Source organism: Scardinius erythrophthalmus, assembly GCF_964197995.2.
Source record: "Scardinius erythrophthalmus genome assembly, chromosome: 19".
NCBI classification, from domain to species: domain Eukaryota; kingdom Metazoa; phylum Chordata; class Actinopteri; order Cypriniformes; family Leuciscidae; genus Scardinius; species Scardinius erythrophthalmus.
The window spans coordinates 18,827,437-18,850,686 of record NC_138239.1 but is presented as its reverse complement, the minus strand read 5'-3'; the positions used below and the strand labels follow the sequence as shown (position 1 = coordinate 18,850,686).

At 36.9% G+C, this 23,250-nt stretch overlaps 1 protein-coding gene across 2 annotated transcripts in view; it reads left to right on the top strand.

The window, feature by feature from the left end:
• The window catches only part of slc8a1b (solute carrier family 8 member 1b), a 100,835-nt gene that overhangs the window by 63,493 nt on the left and 14,092 nt on the right, over positions 1 to 23,250 (top strand). For both annotated transcript variants that reach the window (XM_081393829.1, XM_081393828.1), the window contains exon 3: positions 20,660 to 20,772. In XM_081393829.1, coding sequence (XP_081249955.1) covers positions 20,660 to 20,772 — 113 coding nt within the window. The remainder of the gene's footprint in view (positions 1 to 20,659; positions 20,773 to 23,250) is intronic.

Here is a 23,250-nt window from a genome sequence, read left to right as displayed (position 1 = left end):
TTTAGAAAACAGAAAGAAATGATAAATTATTTAATTTTATTATTACTTGATTGAATTTATTTATTTTGAACAAAGTTATTTTTATTAATTTTATATTATTTATTAATTTTACATTTTTAACTACTTTTCTCTAAACCTTTCATATTGTACTCCATTTAATGTGCACTTATGTTTACATTTTGACATCTAAGCCAAAAAAGCAGTTAGCAGCACTAATTTTAAATCTACGCTTGTTAGTTTTCTAATTGGAGCAAGGCACTTCGCTAGCAGGGAAATTGAAAGTCCTGTCAACTATGGGACTGTAGGTCTGTTTGGGATGAGAAGAGAGGCAGCAAACAGCAGTACGCTGAAATAAATAGATATTGACCATAAGTGACCGTAATACTGTAAGTGGTTGAAAGATTTCCCCATCTTGGGAAAATTCAATAGGCATAGAACAGTAGAACAGTGAACAATGTCTCAGGTCAAATGTCAACAAGATGTCAGTTATCATCCACATATTTTTGCTGTCATTTTCAGATGAGGCCAAAGGTCAACCCCATTTCCTTTTTACAAGCGGACCCAGGAACCACACACATGCAAACATTATAGTTCAGTCATGGTTCTTTAATTTACCATCGCTCTCTCTTGTTAATGAAGCTTTAAGCAATAAAATGAATTGTTTATGTGTAAATTATGAGAGGCTAATGTTTTTGGAAGAAGTCTCTTATGCTCACCAAAGCTGCATTTATTTTATCAAACATACAGGGAAAACTATGGAAGCTTGTTTCCGCCACAAAATAATAATAAAAAAAAGATAATTGCGACTTTTTATCTCACAATTGCGAGTTTACATCTCGCAATCCTGACTTTATTTCTCAGAATTGCGAGATATAAAGTCAGAATTGCATGAAATAAAGTCGCAATTGCGTGTTATAAAGTCAGAATTGCGAGATATAAAGTCAGAATTGCGTGAAATAAAGTCACAATTGCGTGTTATAAAGTCAGAATTGCGAGATATAAAGTCGCAATTGCGTGTTATAAAGTCAGAATTCTACAATTCTGACTTTATAATACGCAATTGTGAGTTTATATCTCGCAATTCTGACATATTTTCTCAGAATTGTGAGATATAAACCCACAATTGTGAGATATAAAGTCCAATTCTAAGGGGAAAAAAAGACGGAATTTTTGTTTGTTTGTTTTTTTTACCTCGGAATAGTTTATCTCACAATTCTGACTTTATAACAAGCAATTGCGACTTTATATCATGCAGTTCTGACTTTATATCTCATATACAGTATATATATAAAGTCAGAATTGTGTGAAATAAAGTCGCAATTGCGTCTTATAAAGTCAGAATTGCGAGATATAAAGTCAGAATTGCGTATTATAAAGTCGCAATTGCGAGAAAAAAAGTCAGAATTCTGACTTTATAAGACGCAATTGCGACTTTATTTCACGCAATTCTGACTTTATATCTCGCAATTCTGACTTTACAACACGCAATTGCGACTTTATTTCACGCAATTCTGACTTTATATCTCGAAATTCTCAATTATCTCTTAAAATGTTTTATTCTGTGGCGGAAACAAGCTTCCATAAAAAACAGTAATATTGTGAAATACTATATAATTCAATAAACTGTTTCTATATATTTTAAAATGTAATTTATTCTTGTGATGCAAAGCTGAATTTTCAGCATCATTACTCCAGCCTTCACATGATCCTTCAGAAATCATTCTAATATCCTGATTTGCTGCTCGAGAAACATTTCTTATTATTATCAATGTTGAAAACGGTTGTGCTGGTTAATTTTGAAATATAAATTTGTAACATTATAAATGTCTTGACTGTGAGTACTTTGGAGATGTGGGACTTACTGTAGCATTTCTAATTTGAAACCTTGAAATAAAAAAAATTGATTTTGCACTATTTCTAGGTCACTAGTCAGCAGGTTTTACACAAACTTGTGGAGTTCATGCAGCTCGAGTGCTTTTAGACATTTGGAAATTTAATTTTCTCACTCAAATTGCCATGCAGATTTTTAATTTGTGAAGAAAAACAAATTTATTAGAAAAATGTTTGCACACACTGTATGTGTATTGAACTCTCATCCCTTTATTGGAGAAACATTAAAGTTTTACAATAGACACACAATCAGGAAATTATGTGAATGGGAAGCTTTGATCTCAAAGGCAGAGCTACAAATTAGGATTTTCGTTTGAAGCATAACAGATTCTGCTCGCTCAGCGCCCTTGTCGAATCAAAAAGCACTGTGATTTGTTTTGTGTTTTCACCACGGGTATTTATGAGTACAAGCCCATCTGCCATAGAGGATAAGTAACTTAACTGAGCTATTTTAATTTACATCTTGTTATTAGTTTTTGTCAGCACAAAAAAAAAGAAAGAACTGTTGTGCATGTTCTCCCTCTCTCTCTTTCTCAGTCATCTGTCATGCATATATGCGCTAATTAAACTGCACGCACACTTCATCTACATACATACTGCTTCAGTGGCTCATTTTGTAGAAAAGAGCAGAATGAAGGAGAGATGTGGCGTATTGTAAGAACAGATGGAGGAATGAGTGGAGGATAATTGTGGCCTCTGTAACCAAGCGGAAAAGAGAAGCATTTTGGCCTAATGAAACACACACACATCTACTGTGTGTTTCTTACTGCTCATCACAGCTGTTTGAGAATCTTTGGCCTTTTAGTTAGAATACAGCATGAATGAGCATTAGGGATGTACGGCAATATGTTGAATATTTATTATGGCGATTTTGCTGGTGATAAAAGATTAAGCAACATTGTGAATGTTTTTAATGAGCTTTTTTTTTTTTTGGCCTATTAAGTTTCATTAAGGCATTAGCTTCAAGATCTTGTCTTGTGACTTTTTGAGTATAAGAGAGATTTTTTAATTTAAATAAAATAAAGATTTTTTTCGTCACTTTTTAAAATAGTTACTATATATATATATATATATATAATATAAAAAAAGATAGATAGATAGATAGATAGATAGATAGATAGATAGATAGATAGATAGATAGATAGATAGATAGATAGATAGATAGATAGATAGATAGATAGATAGATAGATAGATAGATAGATAGATAGATAGATAGATAGATAGATTTTTCACTAAATGAACAAAACATTTTTGAGCAACAAATGGTTGCATCAGAATTTAGATGTGATTCATTAAAATAGACAATTTGAATTGACTCAAGGAAATTAATCAAACTTACCACATCTATCAGTTGTAAACTTAATTTACCATAAATTAATTATTAATGAATATTAATGATAATCCTGAACAACAGATGTTCATTCAATTAAATGTTTTACATACAGAACACAGAAAATAACATCATGAATGTGATGCAACAAAAGCCTATTACCGGTGTGTATATATATATATATATATATATATATATATATATATATATATATATATATATATATATATATATATATATATATATATATGTGTATATATTTTTGACAGCTTGAATTGACTAGCCTATATATAATGTTGTCAAAAGACGACAATCTAACATTTCTTTAGCTTTATTTCAGTGCAAATGAGATGCTTGAATCAGATGTTAGTTAAATGCCGCACAGATTTATTAACTAGCCTCAAATCTCAGATAACTAAACAACAAATGTTGTCAAAACAGTACATTGTATTTTTCAAGCGGACTAACAAGCTAGTTTTGAAATAATTAGCCACAGTAAAAAACGCCAAACGTGACAGATGGCACAGTTACATGCTCAGCGTGTGGCTGTAGCATTTCAGGTTTGAAAGGAAACAGTCTGTGAGTGTACAGTTGTTCCACGCGCCCCCACAACCAGCTGTCAGAGCTAATTCTCATTCAGACTGGACGGTGGAGGTGAGGAGGTGAATTCACTGCTCTCTGCATCCAAGTGGGATGAGTGCAGTGTTTTTCTCAGTCCGTGAAGCATAATGTTTGTGAATTTGAACATATTCTGCACTTAAAAAGTGTCTTGAGGTCTGCGTATAGCTATCATGTGTGCTTGTACAGTGGGTTTGTACAATTCGCACACTATCATTACTGTATACTATGCAAGGTTATGATTAGTGTGTCTCAAATCATGTGAAAATGTCAGATTTTTGTAGATCCCATAGAATTGGTCTGAATGTGCTGTTCGGGCCAATATTACGAAACAATTCATTTCCCATTCGCAAGAGAAGGAATTTGTGACGGTACTTTTTCAACGTTTTATATTGTATAAAATATGCGCTACTATTCTAAAGTTTGTGATTTTTTTAAATGTTTTTGAAAGTAGTCTTTTATGCTCAATAAGGCTGCATTTATATGATCAAAACAGTAAAATATTGCAAAATATTATTACAATTTAAAATAACTATTTTCTATAAAAAAAAAAAAAATGTAATAGTCACTCTATTATTGCACTCAAATAGAGTCCAAATCGAGTGGTGCAGGGCAGCATTTTTTTTTTAGGCCAGAAACGAGTTAGCATTTTAGCATTTCAAGTTAAAGTCAAAATGGGCTTTTTGAATGGGTTTTTGGTTAAATGCTTGAAATAAAGTTTGGAGTGAACACAAGCTCTGGATATTTTCATGCTTTATTCTATAAAATACATCTGTAATATCCTCTTGTGAACATTTTTTTTTTTAAAAGCTTTTACTTTTCTTGTAAAAGGCAGTTGCTAACAAGTGGCTAAATTGGACTACAGGGGTTGTCGGGGACATTAAACGTCATCAGCTGAACAGGTAAACTCGCCTACTCACTCATCCACTTTCACAGCCTTGTTGTTTATAATTGTGCTCTTGAAAGCTTAGTAATTGTGCTCTTGTTTATAGCCACTGCACCACTCTATACTGAATTGAGTTCTCTTTCGTTTCTTATTGCAATTTAACGGACAAATACACAGAATTGTCCAAATATCCTCGTAAACAGGATGTTTTTTTTCTTGAGTGAACGTAAACTGCAGTTGTGAAAGAAAATGCACGTGCATCAGTACATGGGATCCATACATTCGGTCTTAAAGTGACAGCAGCCTAATAAACCTGCTGCCATCTGTGTCATTATTGTTAATCCAACAACAAAAGACAAACAGAAAATCACTCACTGCTCTTGACTGAATATCTCTTTAAGATTGAATCGGTTTTATTTCTAAAAAGAAAACTATGCCGTTTTATTTTACATTTGATTTCAATTTCTCTACCTGAATTTGGTTCAGTTGTATTTATTGGTGCTATTGCTAATTTGTTTATGTTCTGTTTACTTGTCTTTAATAATGTTTGAAACTTATATTATTCAGTCTAGTTGTTTTTGCTGTAGTATTTTTGTCAAAAGTTCCTTGTGTTAGTGTTCTAGGCTGCTGATTTTTGTTCATGGTATTCAGCTGCAACAGAATGTTTTGCAAAAAGACACAGTTTATATTTTTTTTTTACCTTATTGGAATCGAAACTGGGAAGTGATAAGAATCAGAATCGATAAGCAGAATCGGAAACTAAAGTTCAAACGATACCCAACCCTAGTGTTAATGCTTGCATGCAAAAGCGCATAGTTTGTGACTAATTGGTCTGTGGTATGAAAATATAATATCATGATGTTGTACTGTGTGTCCCAATACTAGAGACCATATTAAAACATACTCAAAGTATTTTAACCCATCCACAGTGAACTTAGTACGCTGTAGAAGTATGCAATTTAGGATGCAGCCTTGGTCTTGGGTGGATGTGGTCTTGGGTGGATGTGGGGTGACAGTGGTGTGGACAGAAGCAGAAACTAATGAGTCCTTAAGGATGTTTGACTGAGGACAGTGAGATGGACAGAGAGAGACGCTAATCAGTCCTCAAGGGGTTTGTGTGCCAGAGCATAATTCTCACTCCTGGACTATAAACACACAGCTGGGCTTATACAAGTAAGGGGGACGTTGCCACCGGAAAGCTAACCAGTGCCATCTGTCAATCATCTCAGAGAGTGGCTTAACTCAAACACACTGGGAAAAGAGTTAAACACGCACACTTCACTAATTTTTATCCCTGCTTTTGCCATGTATCATTCACTGAAAGTTTCATTTCTGATTTTGTTTTGTTTAGTCCGTGCAGATGGTTGCCGGGGTGATGACTGGCCTGTTTTAGGTAAAGCCTGCCATTTTGGGGTGTTTAAGAACTTCATCCATATTTGTGTACCCATAAATATGTGTCTACTCACACTAACGTATATGTTTATGTTATTCTCGCTATGGTTGGCCATTGGTAACCCATGTAGAATAGTTGTGCAGCCAACTGGAGAGTGTTTATGTAAAACCATGTCTGAGTTCAGTTAGAGTACAAGCGTAAAAAAACGCCTTTCTTTCCCAAATGTGTCCTGAAAACACGTCAAATCAATGCACTTCTATATGTTACATGTCCATAAGCGCATGTGCTAGAGCCAAATGCAGCCTGGTGTGTTATATGTACACCAAACGCTTTCTGGAGGATTGATTAAACCTTCAGTGGAGCTCACTAGAAACGTCCCAAACAGCTTCAGACGCTTCGTTTTCCTGCAGAGCACTTTCCTTTTAACGTTATTCCTTCTTTCTTCTTTATCCCTTCTTTCTACCTCTTTGAAAGTCTGCTCCTGTGAAGCCTTCTACCTCCTACGGTTATTATAGTACCTCGCTCCCTCTCTTTCTTTCTCTCTCGCATTTATATTTTGCCTTATTCCATGGGCTGGTGCCGCTAGATCAGCATGCAAGTGAAAAAAGCAGGTGTTGAATAGAGTGTCAAAGGTCATGATTTATCTGACTCGTAAACATTTCTGGAGCTGTCATTCATTCTGCATAGAGAAGGAAAGAGAAAGAGAGAAGCATCAGATGCCTGACACTGGTACGCACCACTGCAATTTGGCCTTTAAAATGGAGGTTTCGTGAAACTCAAGACACGGCCATGTAGGAGCTGGATGTAAGTGATCGTTACACAATCAATATTGCAATCTGTTCATTTATTGAACAATAGTCTATCCGTCTATCCTTGACCCATCAGCCTCTTTGAACAGAAGAATTAAATACATTTTTAAACAAAATTGAAAGGGTAGTTTGCTCGATTTACTCAAATAGCTTTCTTCAAATGTCAGTGAATACTTAAAACCAAAAACTTCCTTGCACAAAGCTATCGCCTGGCTTCAGGAGACATGAAATATACTGAACTAGACATCTGAAATTTTCACAGGCTTTTGAGCTTTAAAAAAAAACATTTTTAAAGCATAGCAGCCATAGTCCCCATTTATTTTTTGTTGAAAGAAAAAGAAAATGTAGCCCGAACATTTTTCCTAAAATATCCTTCTAAAGAAAACAATAAAAGTAGGGAACAAGAAGTTAAATGACAGAATGTACATTTTGGGGTAAAATGAAATGTAAAAATTCACAGGTGTTCAAAAATTCACATTATTTTATCCAACCGCTGTATGTGTGTGAACGTACTGTGTGTGTGTGAGTGTTCGTGCAGATACAGGTTAGAGGCCATGTATTTTTGCCATTGAAATACAGGTCTGTTTTTTGTCATCTGTCCTTCCCTGTTATTTTTTTCTACTAGTTTTTGTCTCTTGAGAGCTTCTTTGGCTTTACAGACAACCTTTTGAAATGAAAAAACTGACAAGCTTTTATAATGCATTTGTGTGTGTGTATTTCTCTGAGTAATAGCGTTGTGTATTTGTGTCTGTGTGTGTGTTGCTCTATGAGTAATAGCTGTGTGTGTGTGTGTGGGCGGGTGGTACAGTAACAGATGCAGACTCGATAGACGCATACACAGTGAAAGAGTGATGGAAGAAAGAGAAGAAAAGAAAAATGATTTTGAAACATGCCAGTAGAGAAAGAGGGACCGATTACAAGTTTTCCATTGAAAACTTGGAATGGTGACATTTTTTAAGTTTCCCCCGTGACCTCGGAAAACCAGTTGCCATGACTTCACTGAACCTTCAGGAAACAAACAGCTGAGCTCAATGACATCAATGTATTAGAATGGAATTGGCTGTCATTTGATTGACATTGCTAAATCCCGCCCCTCACCAGAGTTCTTTGGTTCACAAAGACTATTTTTTCACTCATTGCACCATATTCTTCTCTAAATGTGTATGGAGGGTGTCAGAGTTCTATAAAAGGTTTGATTTGCTCACTGGTCTGTGCAGAGAAAACGATGGTCGGAGGAGTGTATTAATAATTCATTAAATGCTTTAGTGAGCATTCCAAAGTACCATTTCTTGTCATTTAGGAGACTCTTTACCAAAAGCACATTACAGTACACTAAGTGCATGGCCAGTATCCATAGCAGATCTTTTGATCCCTGCTGGTAGATGCCAGAACAACATTAGTTTCTATTGACAGCCATTGAAATGTAGAGTTGCAAAATCAAACTCTCTCCAAGTATTTTAGATCTCCTTGGTGACCTCTTTCCAGATGTTATTATATTGACAAAATTAGCTTTTGCTATATTTTGAATGAGCAATTCCATGCCATTTCCATTGATTTTCACTTTATAGTTATTTGATATTAGTGCTAGGGTTTTGATTCATGTCTGTTACTCAAATCTTTTGAATCCATTCACGAAAAATATTTGCTCAGATTTGTTCTGTGATTCATACAGTGACTCTTTTTGTAGGTCACGTATTTACGCCAGTAGGTTGCAACCAATGAATGTCTTAGAATATTATGAGTGAATAATTGAGTCATTCATTTGGGATTCGTTCAAAATCACCAAAAAAATCATATTATTTTTCATTAAAAATTGCCCCTCTACATGATATACTATAAACGCAAGAAATAATGCCACAATATCTGATTTCAAAGCCAATGTCTTGTTTTTATTTCCATTTTGTCAACTTTAGGGCTTTTATCAAGCTTAAGAGAAATGACAGCAATAGCCTAAAAATAATTTATGAGTTTCAGTTATATGCTTAAAGTGCTTAAAAAGAGCTATTGAGAAGTTGTATTACATTGGGCACCATAGCAATGCATTTCAAGTAGGCTCCTTGCAGTTAAAATTGTGGATGTCATCAGTCATTTTTACACATTCATAAATTGAGGATTATGCTGTGTGTACACCTATAAAACTTGGCGTAGTGCTACACTTTTCATCTGCCTGCTTATGCTTTGCTGAACTGAATGAACAACATTCTAATCCCATTGGTTTATTGTCGGTCGAAAGATACTCGTTCACAATTGACATGCCTGGTTTGTTCTCAGACAAGATCGTTTGATTCAGTGCCTCTCTACTCAAACTCGTTTCAGAGAAGCGGTAGTAGATTCATTCAGTAACTTTTACCAATCGATTAAAAGCTTGTCTATTAAGACTATTTGTTTGATCTCTGATGTGTTACTGATATAGCCTAGTTAGCCTTTGAGGGCAGGAGCACATTTAGAAGACTTACGAATCAGTGCTATACTGTATTCGTTCACTTATAAGATTTGATCAAATACAGTCATTTAGGACCGAAACATAACTATTGTATATCGCAGCCACATACTGGACAGGAAAGTTTTGTCAGTGGACAGAAAGTCAAGTGTTTTGCGCAAGGGCACGATGATTTAGAATCTCTAAAAATGATCTGGTTCACAAGTTTACCCTACCTGAGTTCTGTCTCACTTTGATGTCATGCATATACTGTAGGTTCATTTTTAACATATACTGTATTACCACACGTTTCCTCAGGATTTATAAGTATTCTTATACTTTTCTCTATGTTTCTTCTTTGTTGCAACTGTCTCCCTCCCTTTGCTCTATATTCCTGCCCAAGCTTGACTTCATTATATGGAGATTTTAATTACCTTGTCGCAGGTTATTTGCATATACAATGGGGCGATGAGTATGTTCTCCCTCTGCGGCTCTCACTGTGTGACCTTTGACATCAGTAATACTGAAAACCCATGAGACGGAAGCATTGTAAGAGGTTTGTTGATCTCAGCTCTCATATACTCAAGTTAGAAGGAAGGAGAAATGTCACCCCTCAACTAAAAACACACAAAAAAATATATTTGTGTTATCTGAATAAAATAATTAAAGGAGAACTCCGGTCAATTTTAACATTGAGCTCATTTTTTTGTAAATTTGGAGTGCTGTCAGTACAGAGAACAACGACAAAAATCGGTGTTGCCTACACCATGTTATCCTCTTTTTAAGATTTGCACCCTGTTGAATTCAATGGGGCAAGTTTTAAACCTGCTTTTACCCTCTTAACATCCTTGATGTGTCATTACAAGTGCACAGCTAATGTGAGTGATTCCTTCAGAGTGATCGCGGTTGAATCTGACTGCAGTAGATGTGAAAGATATGAATAAAAATGATGTTATTTCAGCCAGCGCTCATACCTGTATTTACATCCTGTTTTCGGTCGAAGTCCATAGTAATCGATTGTCGAGTTCACACGCGTGATCATAGGTAACTAAACCTATGCGTGTGAACTCGACAATCGATTACTATGGACTTCGACCGAAAACAGGATGTAAATACAGGTATGAGCGCTGGCTGAAATAACATCATTTTTATTCATATCTTTCACATCTACTGCAGTCAGATTCACCTGTGATCACTCTGAAGGAATCACTCACATTAGCTGTGCACTTGTAATGACACATCAAGGATGTTAAGAGGGTAAAAGCAGGTTTAAAACTTGCCCCATTGAATTCAACAGGGTGCAAATCTTAAAAAGAGGATAACATGGTGTAGGCAACACCGATTTTTGTCGTTGTTCTCTGTATTGACAGCACTCCAAATGTACAAAAAAATGAGCTCAATGTTAAAATTGACCGGAGTTCTCCTTTAATATAATTAGTAGCATAATTAATGTTAGATGACATTATATTTAGTTTGTTTCTGGTTTCTATTACAATATTTGAAAAAAAAAAAAAACTTTCAGCATCTCCATTACTCAAGACATTACTCCAGTCTTCAGTCACATGATCCTTCAGAAATTGTTCTAATATGCTGATTTGCTGCTCAAGAAACATTTCTTAATGATGTAAACATTGCTGCTTAATATTTTTTTGGAAACCATGATTCATTTTTTTAAATATCCTTTGATGAATAGAAAGATAAAAGCAGCATTGATTTGAAATCTTTTGTAACATTATAAATGTCTGTACTGTCACTTTTGACAAATTAAAGGCATCCATGCTGAATAAGAGGATTCATTCATTTTTTTAAATGTATATTTTGTATGTATATATGCCTCCAGACTTTTGAACAGTAATGCATATAAATGACATTTCAAACTGTCTCATATCAAGTAAAAATCAGCAAGTAATGATATAAAGAATGATTCCACAAAAGAAGGCTTGTCAAATTAATAAATGGCAGGGATTACGCAATTTCAGAAGGTTTTTTTATTTAATTTTTTTTATTTTTTTATACTTTCACTTGTCCTAATTTAGTGTTTTGAGTAAGCCATTTTTAGGTTGATTTCTAGAAAAGTATAAATGTTTAGCTCTGTGGTGCTTCTCTTGGTTTGAGGTGGGACTACTGAACTGTCAGTAGGTGGAAAGTGTGATTGGAGAATTTGGTTTATTCTAATGCGGTAAGACTGATGCCTCTCTGAATTGCATTACTGGTGCTATCAGTAGAACGGTGCAGATGGCCTCAGGTTCTCCAAGCCTGTCAGACTGTTCCTGTTCGTCATTATTAACACCCTAATGAGTAGAATTTTCTCTTAAGCAGTTGTGCTTGCCTTGCACCCGTCCAACAAATCAGTTCATTTATCTTTACCCCAGTTCACACAGTCATTACATCCTGTGGCAGAGGTGTAATCGCCACATTTGTGGATCATCTAAACAAGCTGCTGGGTGTCTTTGGTGCTAACAGGAGCAGCAGGGTGGAACGGGGTCTCTGTGATTCATCTGAGGGGCTGCTGGCTGGAGCTGATGGGTCTCATCTGCTCTCGATCCGTGCTGAATTGTTCGGAAATTAGGTGGATAATGATCTGGTGGGATTGGGCTCTGCTCTCTGATTTGTGTGCTGTCAGTTTGTCTTGAACTCAGCCTCTCTGGTTAGCCGTGTCTCTACTGAGTGTCCAGTAGCTGCCGGGTGTGTGTGTGTGCGTGTGTGTGAGCGAGAAACATTTGTGTGGAATATGCAGCTCCGTAGTAGACGGTAATCCGAGGAAAAGTGGATATGGCTGCTCTTCCCAGAAAAGAAATCCAGACTGAATGCTGGAACGAGAAAAAGAGAGACACTAGAGAAAGATTGCTGTTATTTGACCTCTAGTAAATATATGATGACTTTTTTGTCTCGCTTGGATGTTTGCCTGTCATCAGAGATGTAGGAGTATGTGTGTGCAATAAAGCATAAAACAGAATTGGAAACCTCTGAAAATCCATCAACAACCTGATCCAGAGACACATAAGGAGGATCAAACACACACATACACACACACACACACACACACACACACACACACACACACACACACACACATCAAGTATCTCCATCAGTGGCGGAGCATGCTGGGGCTATAGCCTCGCCAGAAATGTGCATAGCACTGGCATTTTTTTTGTTTTCATCAATTTAAAACATAAAAAAGTAATTAAAAACCTAAAAGTAAAAAGAAGTTTAATAAATGTTTTAATGTTCCCATATGTATAAACAAAGGGGGAGGGGGGAGGAGATCTTGATGGGGGAGGAGTCAATTAGGCCTCGGTCAGGTACGACACGTTAATGGTAATAAGGTAATGTAATAAAATAAAGATGTTCAGCGAATTTGATAACGTGCTTAATAACTGCACACTTTACAATGCGATCTTGTAAATGTATAGTTTTGAGGTCAAATGGACAATTAAATAAAATGCAATAAATGTAGGATATTGCAGTTATTGAAGCACTTATATATATATATATATATGAAAAAATCTTAGCACCCCCTCTGAACTGTTAAGCCGTGCCTTAGCACACCCAAGAAAAAAAAAATCTGATCTCCACATATATGTAGAGTAGCTACTGGAGTCACACACTGTTGCTACAGTGACAGTAGAGCTGATGTATGTGGGATCTTTAGAGGAGGAGAGGTCAAGGGGTCAGTGCTGAGAAATATATCCTTATATGGGCATCCAGAGAGCCCAGCGGAGGAAAGACGACTGCACTATGAGTGTGTGACATGACTATCTGTCTGCCTGCCTGTCTTTCTATATATCTATCTGCTCTGATTGAATAAGCTAACAGCCTAGCAACATCCTTATAACAACCCAAAACACTAGCAGTTGCCTCTTTAGAAAATGTCAAAATTCTGGACAGGTCTGAATGTTTTGGTTGTGTTTCTAGATAGGTGAACTAGATTGGAGGCCTTTTGAAACATGTACACACACACACAGACACACACATCCAGCTTTTGTTCATTACAGAGAACCGGCAGACAGTGCTATTGCAGTTCCAGCAGCCCTTGATTTAAGCTCTTCTGTTGGAGAAAAGTGCTCAGAGAGAGATGGAGAGACCCGCACAGGGCTGTAAATGAACAGAGAGAAAACAAGAGACACTATGAAGGTCATGAAGGCCAATTTTATTACAGCTTTTTGTTCCATTCTCTGACATGTTCCCGTGTGTGTGTGTGTGTGTGTGTGTGTGTGTGTGTGTGTGTGTGTGTGTGTGTGTGTGTGTGTGTGTGTGTGTGTGTGTGTGTGTGTGTGTGTGTGTGTGTGTGTGTGTGTGTGTGTGTGTGTGTGTGTGTGTGTGTGTGTGTGTGTGTGTGTGTGTGTGTGTGTGTGTGTGTGTGTGTGTGTGTACATGCTCAAAGGCATGGATGTTTGTTGTGCTGCCTTTTGTAAGGGCTCTCAACTCGTACTGCCATGTTGGACTGCGTCTCCACCCTCCCATCTGAACATACTGCAGCTCTTTCAATTAATACATTATTAATGATTAGAAAAACAAAGCTCATGAATATTGAAATGCTTTTATCACTAAGGAATTTAAAAAGTTTCCACTTCATCAGAACACACACACACACACACACACACACACACACACACACACACACACACACATTAAAAAGTTTCCACTTCATCAGAACACACACACACACACACACACACACACACACACACACACACACACACACACACACACACACACACATATTTTAGTCTCCTGAGGCACATAGCCAGTTACCATTAATCTAATTAACTGTCTCACTTAAGACCTGCCCATCAAAAGTCACCCGAGAGAGGATGAGAGAGGTAGACACTGAGAAGAGAGAGAGAGATGGGCGGGGTGAGCCAGATATCAGCAGACAGAAGCAATGGAGTTTTTGAAGTGCTGTGGTTCTGAAATTGGGTCTTCTTGTCATTTCAGTCTCTTGTGACAGTTCAGACTTGAGAAATTGTGTCAAGAACAAAAAATCTTTCGTTCAGTTTGGATTCACCTTGACCCGGAACCTAGAATTCTGAGAGCAGGAAAAGTGTACTACATCTAAATTCTTTTCCTTTTTTTAGTTCTCTTCACTTTTCCTGCTCTCAAAGATCTGTACAAACTAAGTATCATTAGAAAGATTAAAGTCTCCAGCTTTGATATTTGACCACTGTTTATGATAAAACTAGGTTGCAGTGACATTCATTTCTTAATTTATGTCAGGAGTGAAAAATAATCAATCTGTAGGCTAATGTTTGATATTTTGAATTGAATATCACACGCATATGAATTAATTCACGTCACGTCTGGAAGTATCTGGTGAATTTGACATAGGCCAAAATCACAACAATCCCATTCACAGCCATTGATAGGCTGCAGTGTACGTTTTTTTATGCTCCTATTTGAAGCTTACCATTTTCGAACGCAGAAATGTGATAAAGGCCTATATAGAACCCTTTCTTCTTAGGGTGAACTCTTGTTTTACACTAAATTACCAAATACTACTTTCTGCCCAACAAAAGGCCCTTTTAAAACATCAGCATTAATGATGAAGTAGCATTTACAAAATAAATGTAATTGTAAGTTATGAAGCATCCAATTATGCAATAATTGCAGTTTGTAAAAGGACAATGAGCAAATGCACAAAATATATCGGAAGTCGTGATGCTTTATTGTGCCATGTTTTATCAAAGGGCTTGAAAATGTTTTAAACACTCACAAATTAACTTCAACAAATTCAAATCATTAAAGTACTGAAAATCACATGGAAGATGATGTTTGTTTCAGTGCCCTGTAATACTTATATTGAAGGCATATACACTCGTCTGCTCAGTTTTCCATCCCCCTGTTTCTCTCTCTCTCTCTCTCTCTCTCTCTCTCTCTCTCTCTCTCTCTCTCTCTCTCTCTCTCTCTCTCTTTCTTTCTTTCTTTCTTTCTCTCTACTTCCATTATTCACTAGCAGGTCTCTGCAGCAAGCTCTCATTTCACCCCACTACGACATAATCAATACCTGCAGTGTGTGTGTGTGTGTGTGTGTGTGTGTGTGTGTGTGTGTGTGTGTGTGTGTGTGTGTGTGTGTGTGTGTGTGTGTGTGTGTGTGTGTGTGTGTGCGCGTGTGAGCGCCTGCAAGTTTACGTAGGCTTAAGTGTGTTTAGATAACTGAGCATGCAACCGGTCATAAGATTTTTGCATGCACACTTGAGTCCAGATTGCAGTATAGAATATATCAAAAGGAGAGATTGCATTTGCTTACATTAGTTTATGCATTACCTTGCACTTCTGGTCATGTTGGAAATGGTTTCATTCAGACTTTGAGACACGCACTCGTGCACAAACACACACTTAGTCTTATGCTCTCAGTTTTAATTTCCCATAGTTTAATGTTTTTTATGTTCACTTCTCTCATAAAATCTGATGACGTGCATGATGTATAAATATCTGAACTATATGCAATCCAATTTTTTGCAGTAAAGTATTTATTTAAAACAAATGTATAAAAATGTTTTATTATTATTATTGTAATTACTGTTTGCAATCCAGTTTAAACTGACAATATCTGCACCAGGCATATTTAAATGAAGTCATTATCATTTTACCTCAAACATGCACCCTTCTAATACAAACGAGACATTTCAATTATTTGCCTGTTGCATTAACCAGCTATTTTGTTTATGTACTATTTTTATTGATCCTGGCAGCAGTGATTCATCAAATGATGTATAAAAGAGTAAGACCTATATATTCTTACAGTACACGCAGTATAGTTGAGCGCACTGGTGTTTTAAGGAGCTGATTCAGGTGTGTATCGCAGTGGTGTAGTAAGGCTGTAAAGTCTATGATTTGCACTGTTGCCTGATTTGCATGACAGGATTTATCAACGGGCACAATTCATTCTTAACTGAATCTCGCCATGGCACAAGAAAAAGAGTAAATACCCATATATTAATTCATTCTAAACATGCTCACACACACACACACACACACACACACACACACACACACACATACATACAAAAGTCAGCTCATATTGATTTGATGTGGCTCCTCCTTGTGTTAAGGAGCAGACATGATCTGAATTTTAAAGAGGTTGCATTACTTCACCCTCTCCCTCTCTCTCCCTCTCTCTCTCTCTCTTTCTTACACACATTCGATGTAATGTGGCCTTTGGTAAATCAATGTTGAAAAGTGGCTCTATTTTGGCTCTTTCTACGGTTGCTAAGCACAGATCTAATTGCTGGCAAATGTTTCTGGACTCTAATGTAAGTCAAACTGTGTGTGTTTGTGTGTGTGTGTGTGTGTGTGTGTGTGTGTGTGTGGGTTTGGCATATAAATTAAGCAAATAGGTCTGGATCTCATTCCAGTCCAGCTGCAATGACCTAAAACTGGTACCTGAACGTGGATCAGACCCAGAGATGTGTTCACATCACCGCAGTCACTAACTCACTGTAATGCAGCAGCGGCGGGCAATTATCTGCAAGCACTGCAGCAAGAGTGTGTGAGTTTAGGCTTCCTGACTGTCCCACCACTGGTCTATAAAACGTATCTGCGAATCCTCTAGAAGCATCGACCCGAAGATCATTTCAAACAGGAGGTGGTTGATGAGCTGTATGTATTATGTATATGTATTTTAAGGAGCTGGAACTGTGTGAAAGAGATTGTGCTAAGTGTGTGTGTCAGGATCTCTTCCGATCAAGGCTACTGCAATGCAGATATGCTAATGATCAGATAATGTCATATCATTTGTGTATCTGCTGCATTTTTCCCAACTGTGTCTTTCATAAGTGAGATGCATGTGTGACATCTCATGTTGCAGTGCTTGGTTTCTGGTCAGGCATGAATTAGAGCAGCTTTATATAACACCCTGATCAGAGATTCAAGACCCCGAGCGTCCCCCACAAGCCCCTGCCCGTTTGGCTTAATCTAAAGCACGCTTTGATTTCCTGCAGGCTCAAATTTGAGCTGCTAAAGAGAGACAGGCGCTCTCAGAGGGGAACTCGGGACACACGCATAAAGCCACTGTCATCTACTGTAACAGCAAACAAGGAGAGAAATGCTGTACTGAATACAAGAGGCTTCAAGGTGTGAGTCTTCATGTCGATCATGTCAAGTGTCCCGTTGCGTGTGGGGTGTGGTGTGTCAGGTCAGCTGAGAAACCCTACATTATCGGCTCATAAGAGAATATCATGCTGAAGATTCCTCAACAGTAGTTGATTCATTCCGCCACTGATAAGCGGTGAGAGCAACATGGTTGTGAAAGGTGTAGATATTCTGCCAGTGGGTTTAGCAGGTGTTTTTGTGTCACATGGTCACAGTTAGTCTCACCCAGAGCTTAAACTGTTACATGTTTTCACTGACTTCTGATGTGTTGACTGTTTGTGAATGTGTTATGTCTTGGTTCTTTTGAATGATACAATCTTCTGCACTATTCACAGAGCTCAGGAACATTTCTAATTAACATCTCATCTACACCACACACACTTAAAAGATCACTTTGTTTTCTGTCAGATTTAATACCCATTGTCTCATGCGGTTAAAAATGTGATACATCATTTGAAATGAGAGAGGGAGAATTTAGGTGGGTAATGACATTATGCAAGTGTCCAGTAACTACAGATGACAGATGTCAAAAACACTTGACAAGAACAAAACGTACAAAGAATAAATAGGAAGAAAACACCACATGCATGCACGCATAATAAAACGGCATGCGCTGTGATTTGAAAACCTTTGTGTGTGTGTAAAAGCAGTTCTATGACTAATTGATGTAGCGTTAGCGCACTGCCGTGACCTCAGCTGAACCTAACCCACATTCAGATGAGAAGTGGAGAGGGTCATTCCCACACACATACAGCTTAATGCATCATACAGTGCAGATCTGGAAACTATCTAACACTGTTTCTGTGACAACCAATGAAGGAACATGAAATTGTCTTTGAGAAGTGAGAGATGGAGGAAGGCTAAAAGATAGTGTTTGTGTTTATTAGTCTTCCCTGAAGCGTATGCCAGCATTTGATGACTCTTCTGTCTTCCTTGCTTCATTTTCTCATGCCTTTTCTTCATTAGCTGTGTTTACATGGACCCTAATAATCCATTTGTAATTTGACTAGTAGCACAGTTGGAATAAAAAGAGTCAGAATTAATTGGCCAAATCCGTCTGAAATTGGTTCTATTCTTTTCAAGAGGACATGTAAACACTTGTTGGGGTTGAAAACCAAATGCAATGGTGTAGAAATTGCAAAATGACTTGACACAGAGCGAACTGTTGTTGTTGTTGTTGTTGTTGAATATAGCGTTCTAGTGTAATAAATCATGACTGTTGTGTTATTCTAAAGTTCCCATTCCACTTATTGCTTGTGAAGTCGTGCAGGACAATGTCATCCCAGCAGTCCTTGCTTTGGACTTTCATAATTTTTCTGGTAAATTTTTTTTTTTTTATGTTAAACAATGTAGGCCAAGAGAGTCAATTTTGATTTCTTGTTGACTTTAATCATGACATTAGGTCAATATGACATGGTTGGTTGTGGAGATTTTCTGGTTGTAATGTTCTGCGCTGCGGTTACTCTTGGAGAAAGGTCATGCAAGCATGGCAGCAAGTGGTCTGAATCTGTGCATGAGAGATTTTGTTTATGGTTCTATTGAGGATGTTGTTAGCTTGGAGGTGGAGGTTTGTATTCAATGTTCCCTCTGAGCATGCCGGGATGGGTGTTGCTCCTGTCCAGATTACGTCAGGAAAAAAACGTCAGGGCTAAATTAATGGCCAATTCAGCCAGAGTCCATCCGCACATCCATTGACTTTATTTAACTCTTTCCCTGCCAGTGTTTTTTTTTTAAAGTTGCCAACCAGCGCCAGCATTTTTTTCTCATTTTCAGAAAACTTCAGAAAACGTAGAATATAATGTTGTATGAATATCTGAACATACATTATAAATATATTTATACAACTGAAAGAAAGTGTTAAATTAAGTCAATGACTTTCTCAATATCCATTTTTAAGCGATCTTGCAACCTTGTGTTCTCGTACTACATCATCAACTATCGAAGTTCAATTACAGTATTCAAGAAAGCAAGTACAGAGAACGCATCGCATTAAATCACCTGGATGTGTTCTTGATATCGAGGATGCATCAAGTGCAGACATGATCAAATTGAACCGTTAGAAATTCCAGAAGAAGCTGCGGGTGGTCAACGTATGGAAGCCTGTGAGCTTTAAACCTCTCGTTCTCACTTAAGAGATTCCCGCCTAAGCTTGCAAATATGTGACAGCTCGTGAAAGTAAACGTTTGGCATTTGGTTTTGCATAATTTTCATAAAGTGATAAAGACCTGGAGAAAGAAAGCCTGTGGGATTTTTATTGGCATATTAAAACAAATCTTAACATTAACAAAGCATAAGTAACATTAAACATACACTCATTTTCACAATACAAAAAGTACATTAATGATATAAAATATTATGAAAATAGTGTCTATTATAATATGAAATAAATATTTTAATAGGTTATGACATTTGTTTGTTATGTTATGTTCCATTTATTGTAATTTGGCCTATAATATGCTGGGACGGTCAGTTGAGCAACAAGATCGCAGCACATCTCAATTCGCAATAGGATGCGTTCTGTGTCCTTGCGTCCTTCTAAGTTCGTTCTTTCAAGGTAGCCTGGCAAGACCGGTCTCCGCGAGAACACAAGTTCGTTCTTGGAATTGAGAAACAGCTATCATTTCATTGAATAATGATTTTGCGTTTCAAGTACAAAAATAAGAGGGAATATTGATTGTATCTGTGTTTGTGAGTGTATTTAGACACAGAATTGATGAGGCTGCTCTCTCTCTCTCTCTCTGTCTCTCTTGCATCATCCTCTTATTCTGCCTGTCTGCCTGTGCATGACTGCATGCCGTTTATCTATCTTTCTTCTTTTTCTCTTGGCCTGTCTTTTCCTCACTCTTTTCTTCCTCTCCTTCTTTTTCTTTCTCTCCCCCTCTCTCCAGCAAAACAATAAAAGTCAGGATAATTGATGACGAAGAATACGAGAAGAACAAGAGCTTCTTCCTGGAGATCGGAGACCCTCAGCTCGTAGAGACCAATGAGAAGGAAGGTGGGGGGCGTGGCCTGAGTCTGCCGAAGAAACCACACATACAGCACACACACACACACTGAACACCAGTCCTCTGGATCATCATCGGGATCAACTACAGGCCAAACCACACCATCGACAGCCCTGCAGCCCAGTCCCCGTGTGTGCTTGTGTGTGTGTGTGTGTGTGTGTGTGTGTGTATCATGCATGCATTATTCCAACCCCCTCCTGTTGTCTTGTTTCTGCAGGAAGACGATAACAGTCAGGGTTCTCAATCGAGAGGAATACGATAAGCAATGCAGCTTTTGCGTAGAGCTACAGACGCCACTTTGGAGAAGGAGAGGATGGACAGTATACAGAGGTTTCTTTCCCTCTCACAGTGTCTCCTTCGCTTTTTACTCTTCTCTCCCTCTGGGCAGAGTCTCACCCTCTCTGTCTCTCTCTCCTGGTGTCTGTGTGCTGTTTTACTAATCAAATGACTTTTCTTTGCTTTCGATGATTACACAATTACCCGCATAATAACGCACATACATTAAACATACTTTAAAGGGGTCATGTGATGCTTTTTTTAATGTTAGTTAAAGATTATTGCAGCAAAACCATAATAAAGACCCAGTTTTCAGCATTCATATTGAAGCTGCTAATCGGTCCTGATGCATCCAGTGAGGGACTGCCAACTCACCTGTCAATCAATCAATGCACTGAAAGGGATTTAAATTTTCTGGTAATGTGCAGCTTTTTTTAGAACTTTTTTTATTTTAGCAATGACCTTGCCAGGGTCAGAACAACGTCTTGCTGTATTTTCTTCATATCTTACTCTTGTCTTTAGTAATATGCCAGTTAAGGTATCATATCTTAAGGTGTTTAGGAGCAAGAGTCACATGAAATGTTTTTAAAATTTGCATTTCAGAACAAGTATCTGCAGTTTATTTCAATATAGACCACTATTTAAAATTTGGTATCAGTAAGATTTTTTTGTTTTTGAAAAGTCGCCAAAGCTAATTTTTTTTTATCAAAAATACAGTAAATCAGTAATATTGTGAAATGTTACAATTTGCGGTATGTTCATATAATACACAAAACATATATTTAAAAAGGGCAGTTACATTTTAATGATATGACCCTTTATTTATAGTGATCATCATCTCTTACACAATCTTTGTGTAGTTTACCATATAGGGTGTGTTCAGGATACTTCAGAAAGAAAGAAAGCGTCAAAGCCAATTGTTTTATTTCGTTTCCTTGCAATAATCTCATAACTAGACAAAGGAAATGTCAAAACACACCAGCAAATGAGTTCAGATACTGGGCTGTAAATCACGAGGAGAGATTAGGGGAACTCGAAAAGACTCCGAGCTCAAGATTGTGAGCTGTCTTCAAAGCCAAGGTTGTTTGAGTGTGTTTCATCTCACATTTAGATAAACATTTCTTTTCCAGGAAGCAGAGCGGTTCAGTTTCCCAGCACTTCAGTGTTTTAATTTGTATCAAATGTTTTTATCGTATTTAGATTTACTTTTTGATATTCATTTGGATTTGGTTAATGTTGTATTTTAGCATAACTGATATACGATGCAATAAAAAGGGATCCAAAGATAAAAACATGGTACATAGGAACTAATTCGAGAGAGGAACATCAGGTAGAATTCAATGAAATGCAGCTGGATTTGGTTATGCATTTTTGATGATGTTTTGCTACACAGCCATATGACTTCATCAGTGATTAACCAAAAAAAAATTAAGGCACTCAGATGATTGGTGAAACATTTTCAAAATAATTAATAATCGAGACCATTTGCTTTTGATTAGCTTAGTTTGTAAGGGATTTGAGAGTACCCTGGATAATTCAAAACCATCATAGACAAGAGAAAAGAGATTGCTTATTATGAGAGAAATAAGAAAAGAAGAGACACTAGAAAAATAAAGGACTGCAAAAGAGATGGCTGGATGAGAGTGAAAGGAATGTGTGTGTGTGTGTGTGTGTGTGTGTGTGTGTGTGTGTGTGTGTGTGTGTGTGTGTGTGTGTGTGTGTGTGTGTGTGTGTGTGTGTGTGTGTGTGTGTGTGTGTACAAGCTGTAGGCTGAAAATGATAGCTCTGTTTTCAAGGACAAAACAAGAGAGAGAGAACATCAGCCAATTAAATCAATATCAAATTACATGAACCTGACTCCATCTTAATGTTGTGTCACATCTATAGACAGAATAGAAAAAATATGCAGCATCTCATTCAATTACCAAAGCTAATCACAAAATCTCAATGTCATCAATTCATTTTTAATTTGTCTTTACTTTATTACTTCTGAGAGTGTGAGTACTTCTGAGAAGTACTTTATTACTTCTTTGCCCCATTTTCTGTTGGTCTTTTAATGTACTTCCTATCCATCTTTTAGCTTTTTTTCTGTGGTTGTGTCACGCTACACATCTCAGTGGTGGACACAGATCTACAGTAGGCCTGAAATGTATTACTTTGATTACCAGCTGGATAAAGCTAATAAAATAAAATAAAAATCAGAAAAGAGCTGATTTTCTGCTGACCAAAAATATTTTTATTTGATTGATGAAATCTAAACAATAAAATACCAATTTATAATATTATAATAATATCTAAATATTTTATATTTAATTATTTTTTCATAGTAAATTACACTGTAAAAAGTGAACAGTTGGATCAACTTAAAAAAATTACTTCAATTGGTAACACCTAAAGAAATTAAGTTTTCTCAACTTAAATTATCACATTTTTCACAATAAAACGTAATAATTTAAGTTGAGAAAACGTAATTTCTTTAGGTGTTACCTATTGAAGTAATTTTTTTAAGTTGATCCAACTGTTCACTTTTTA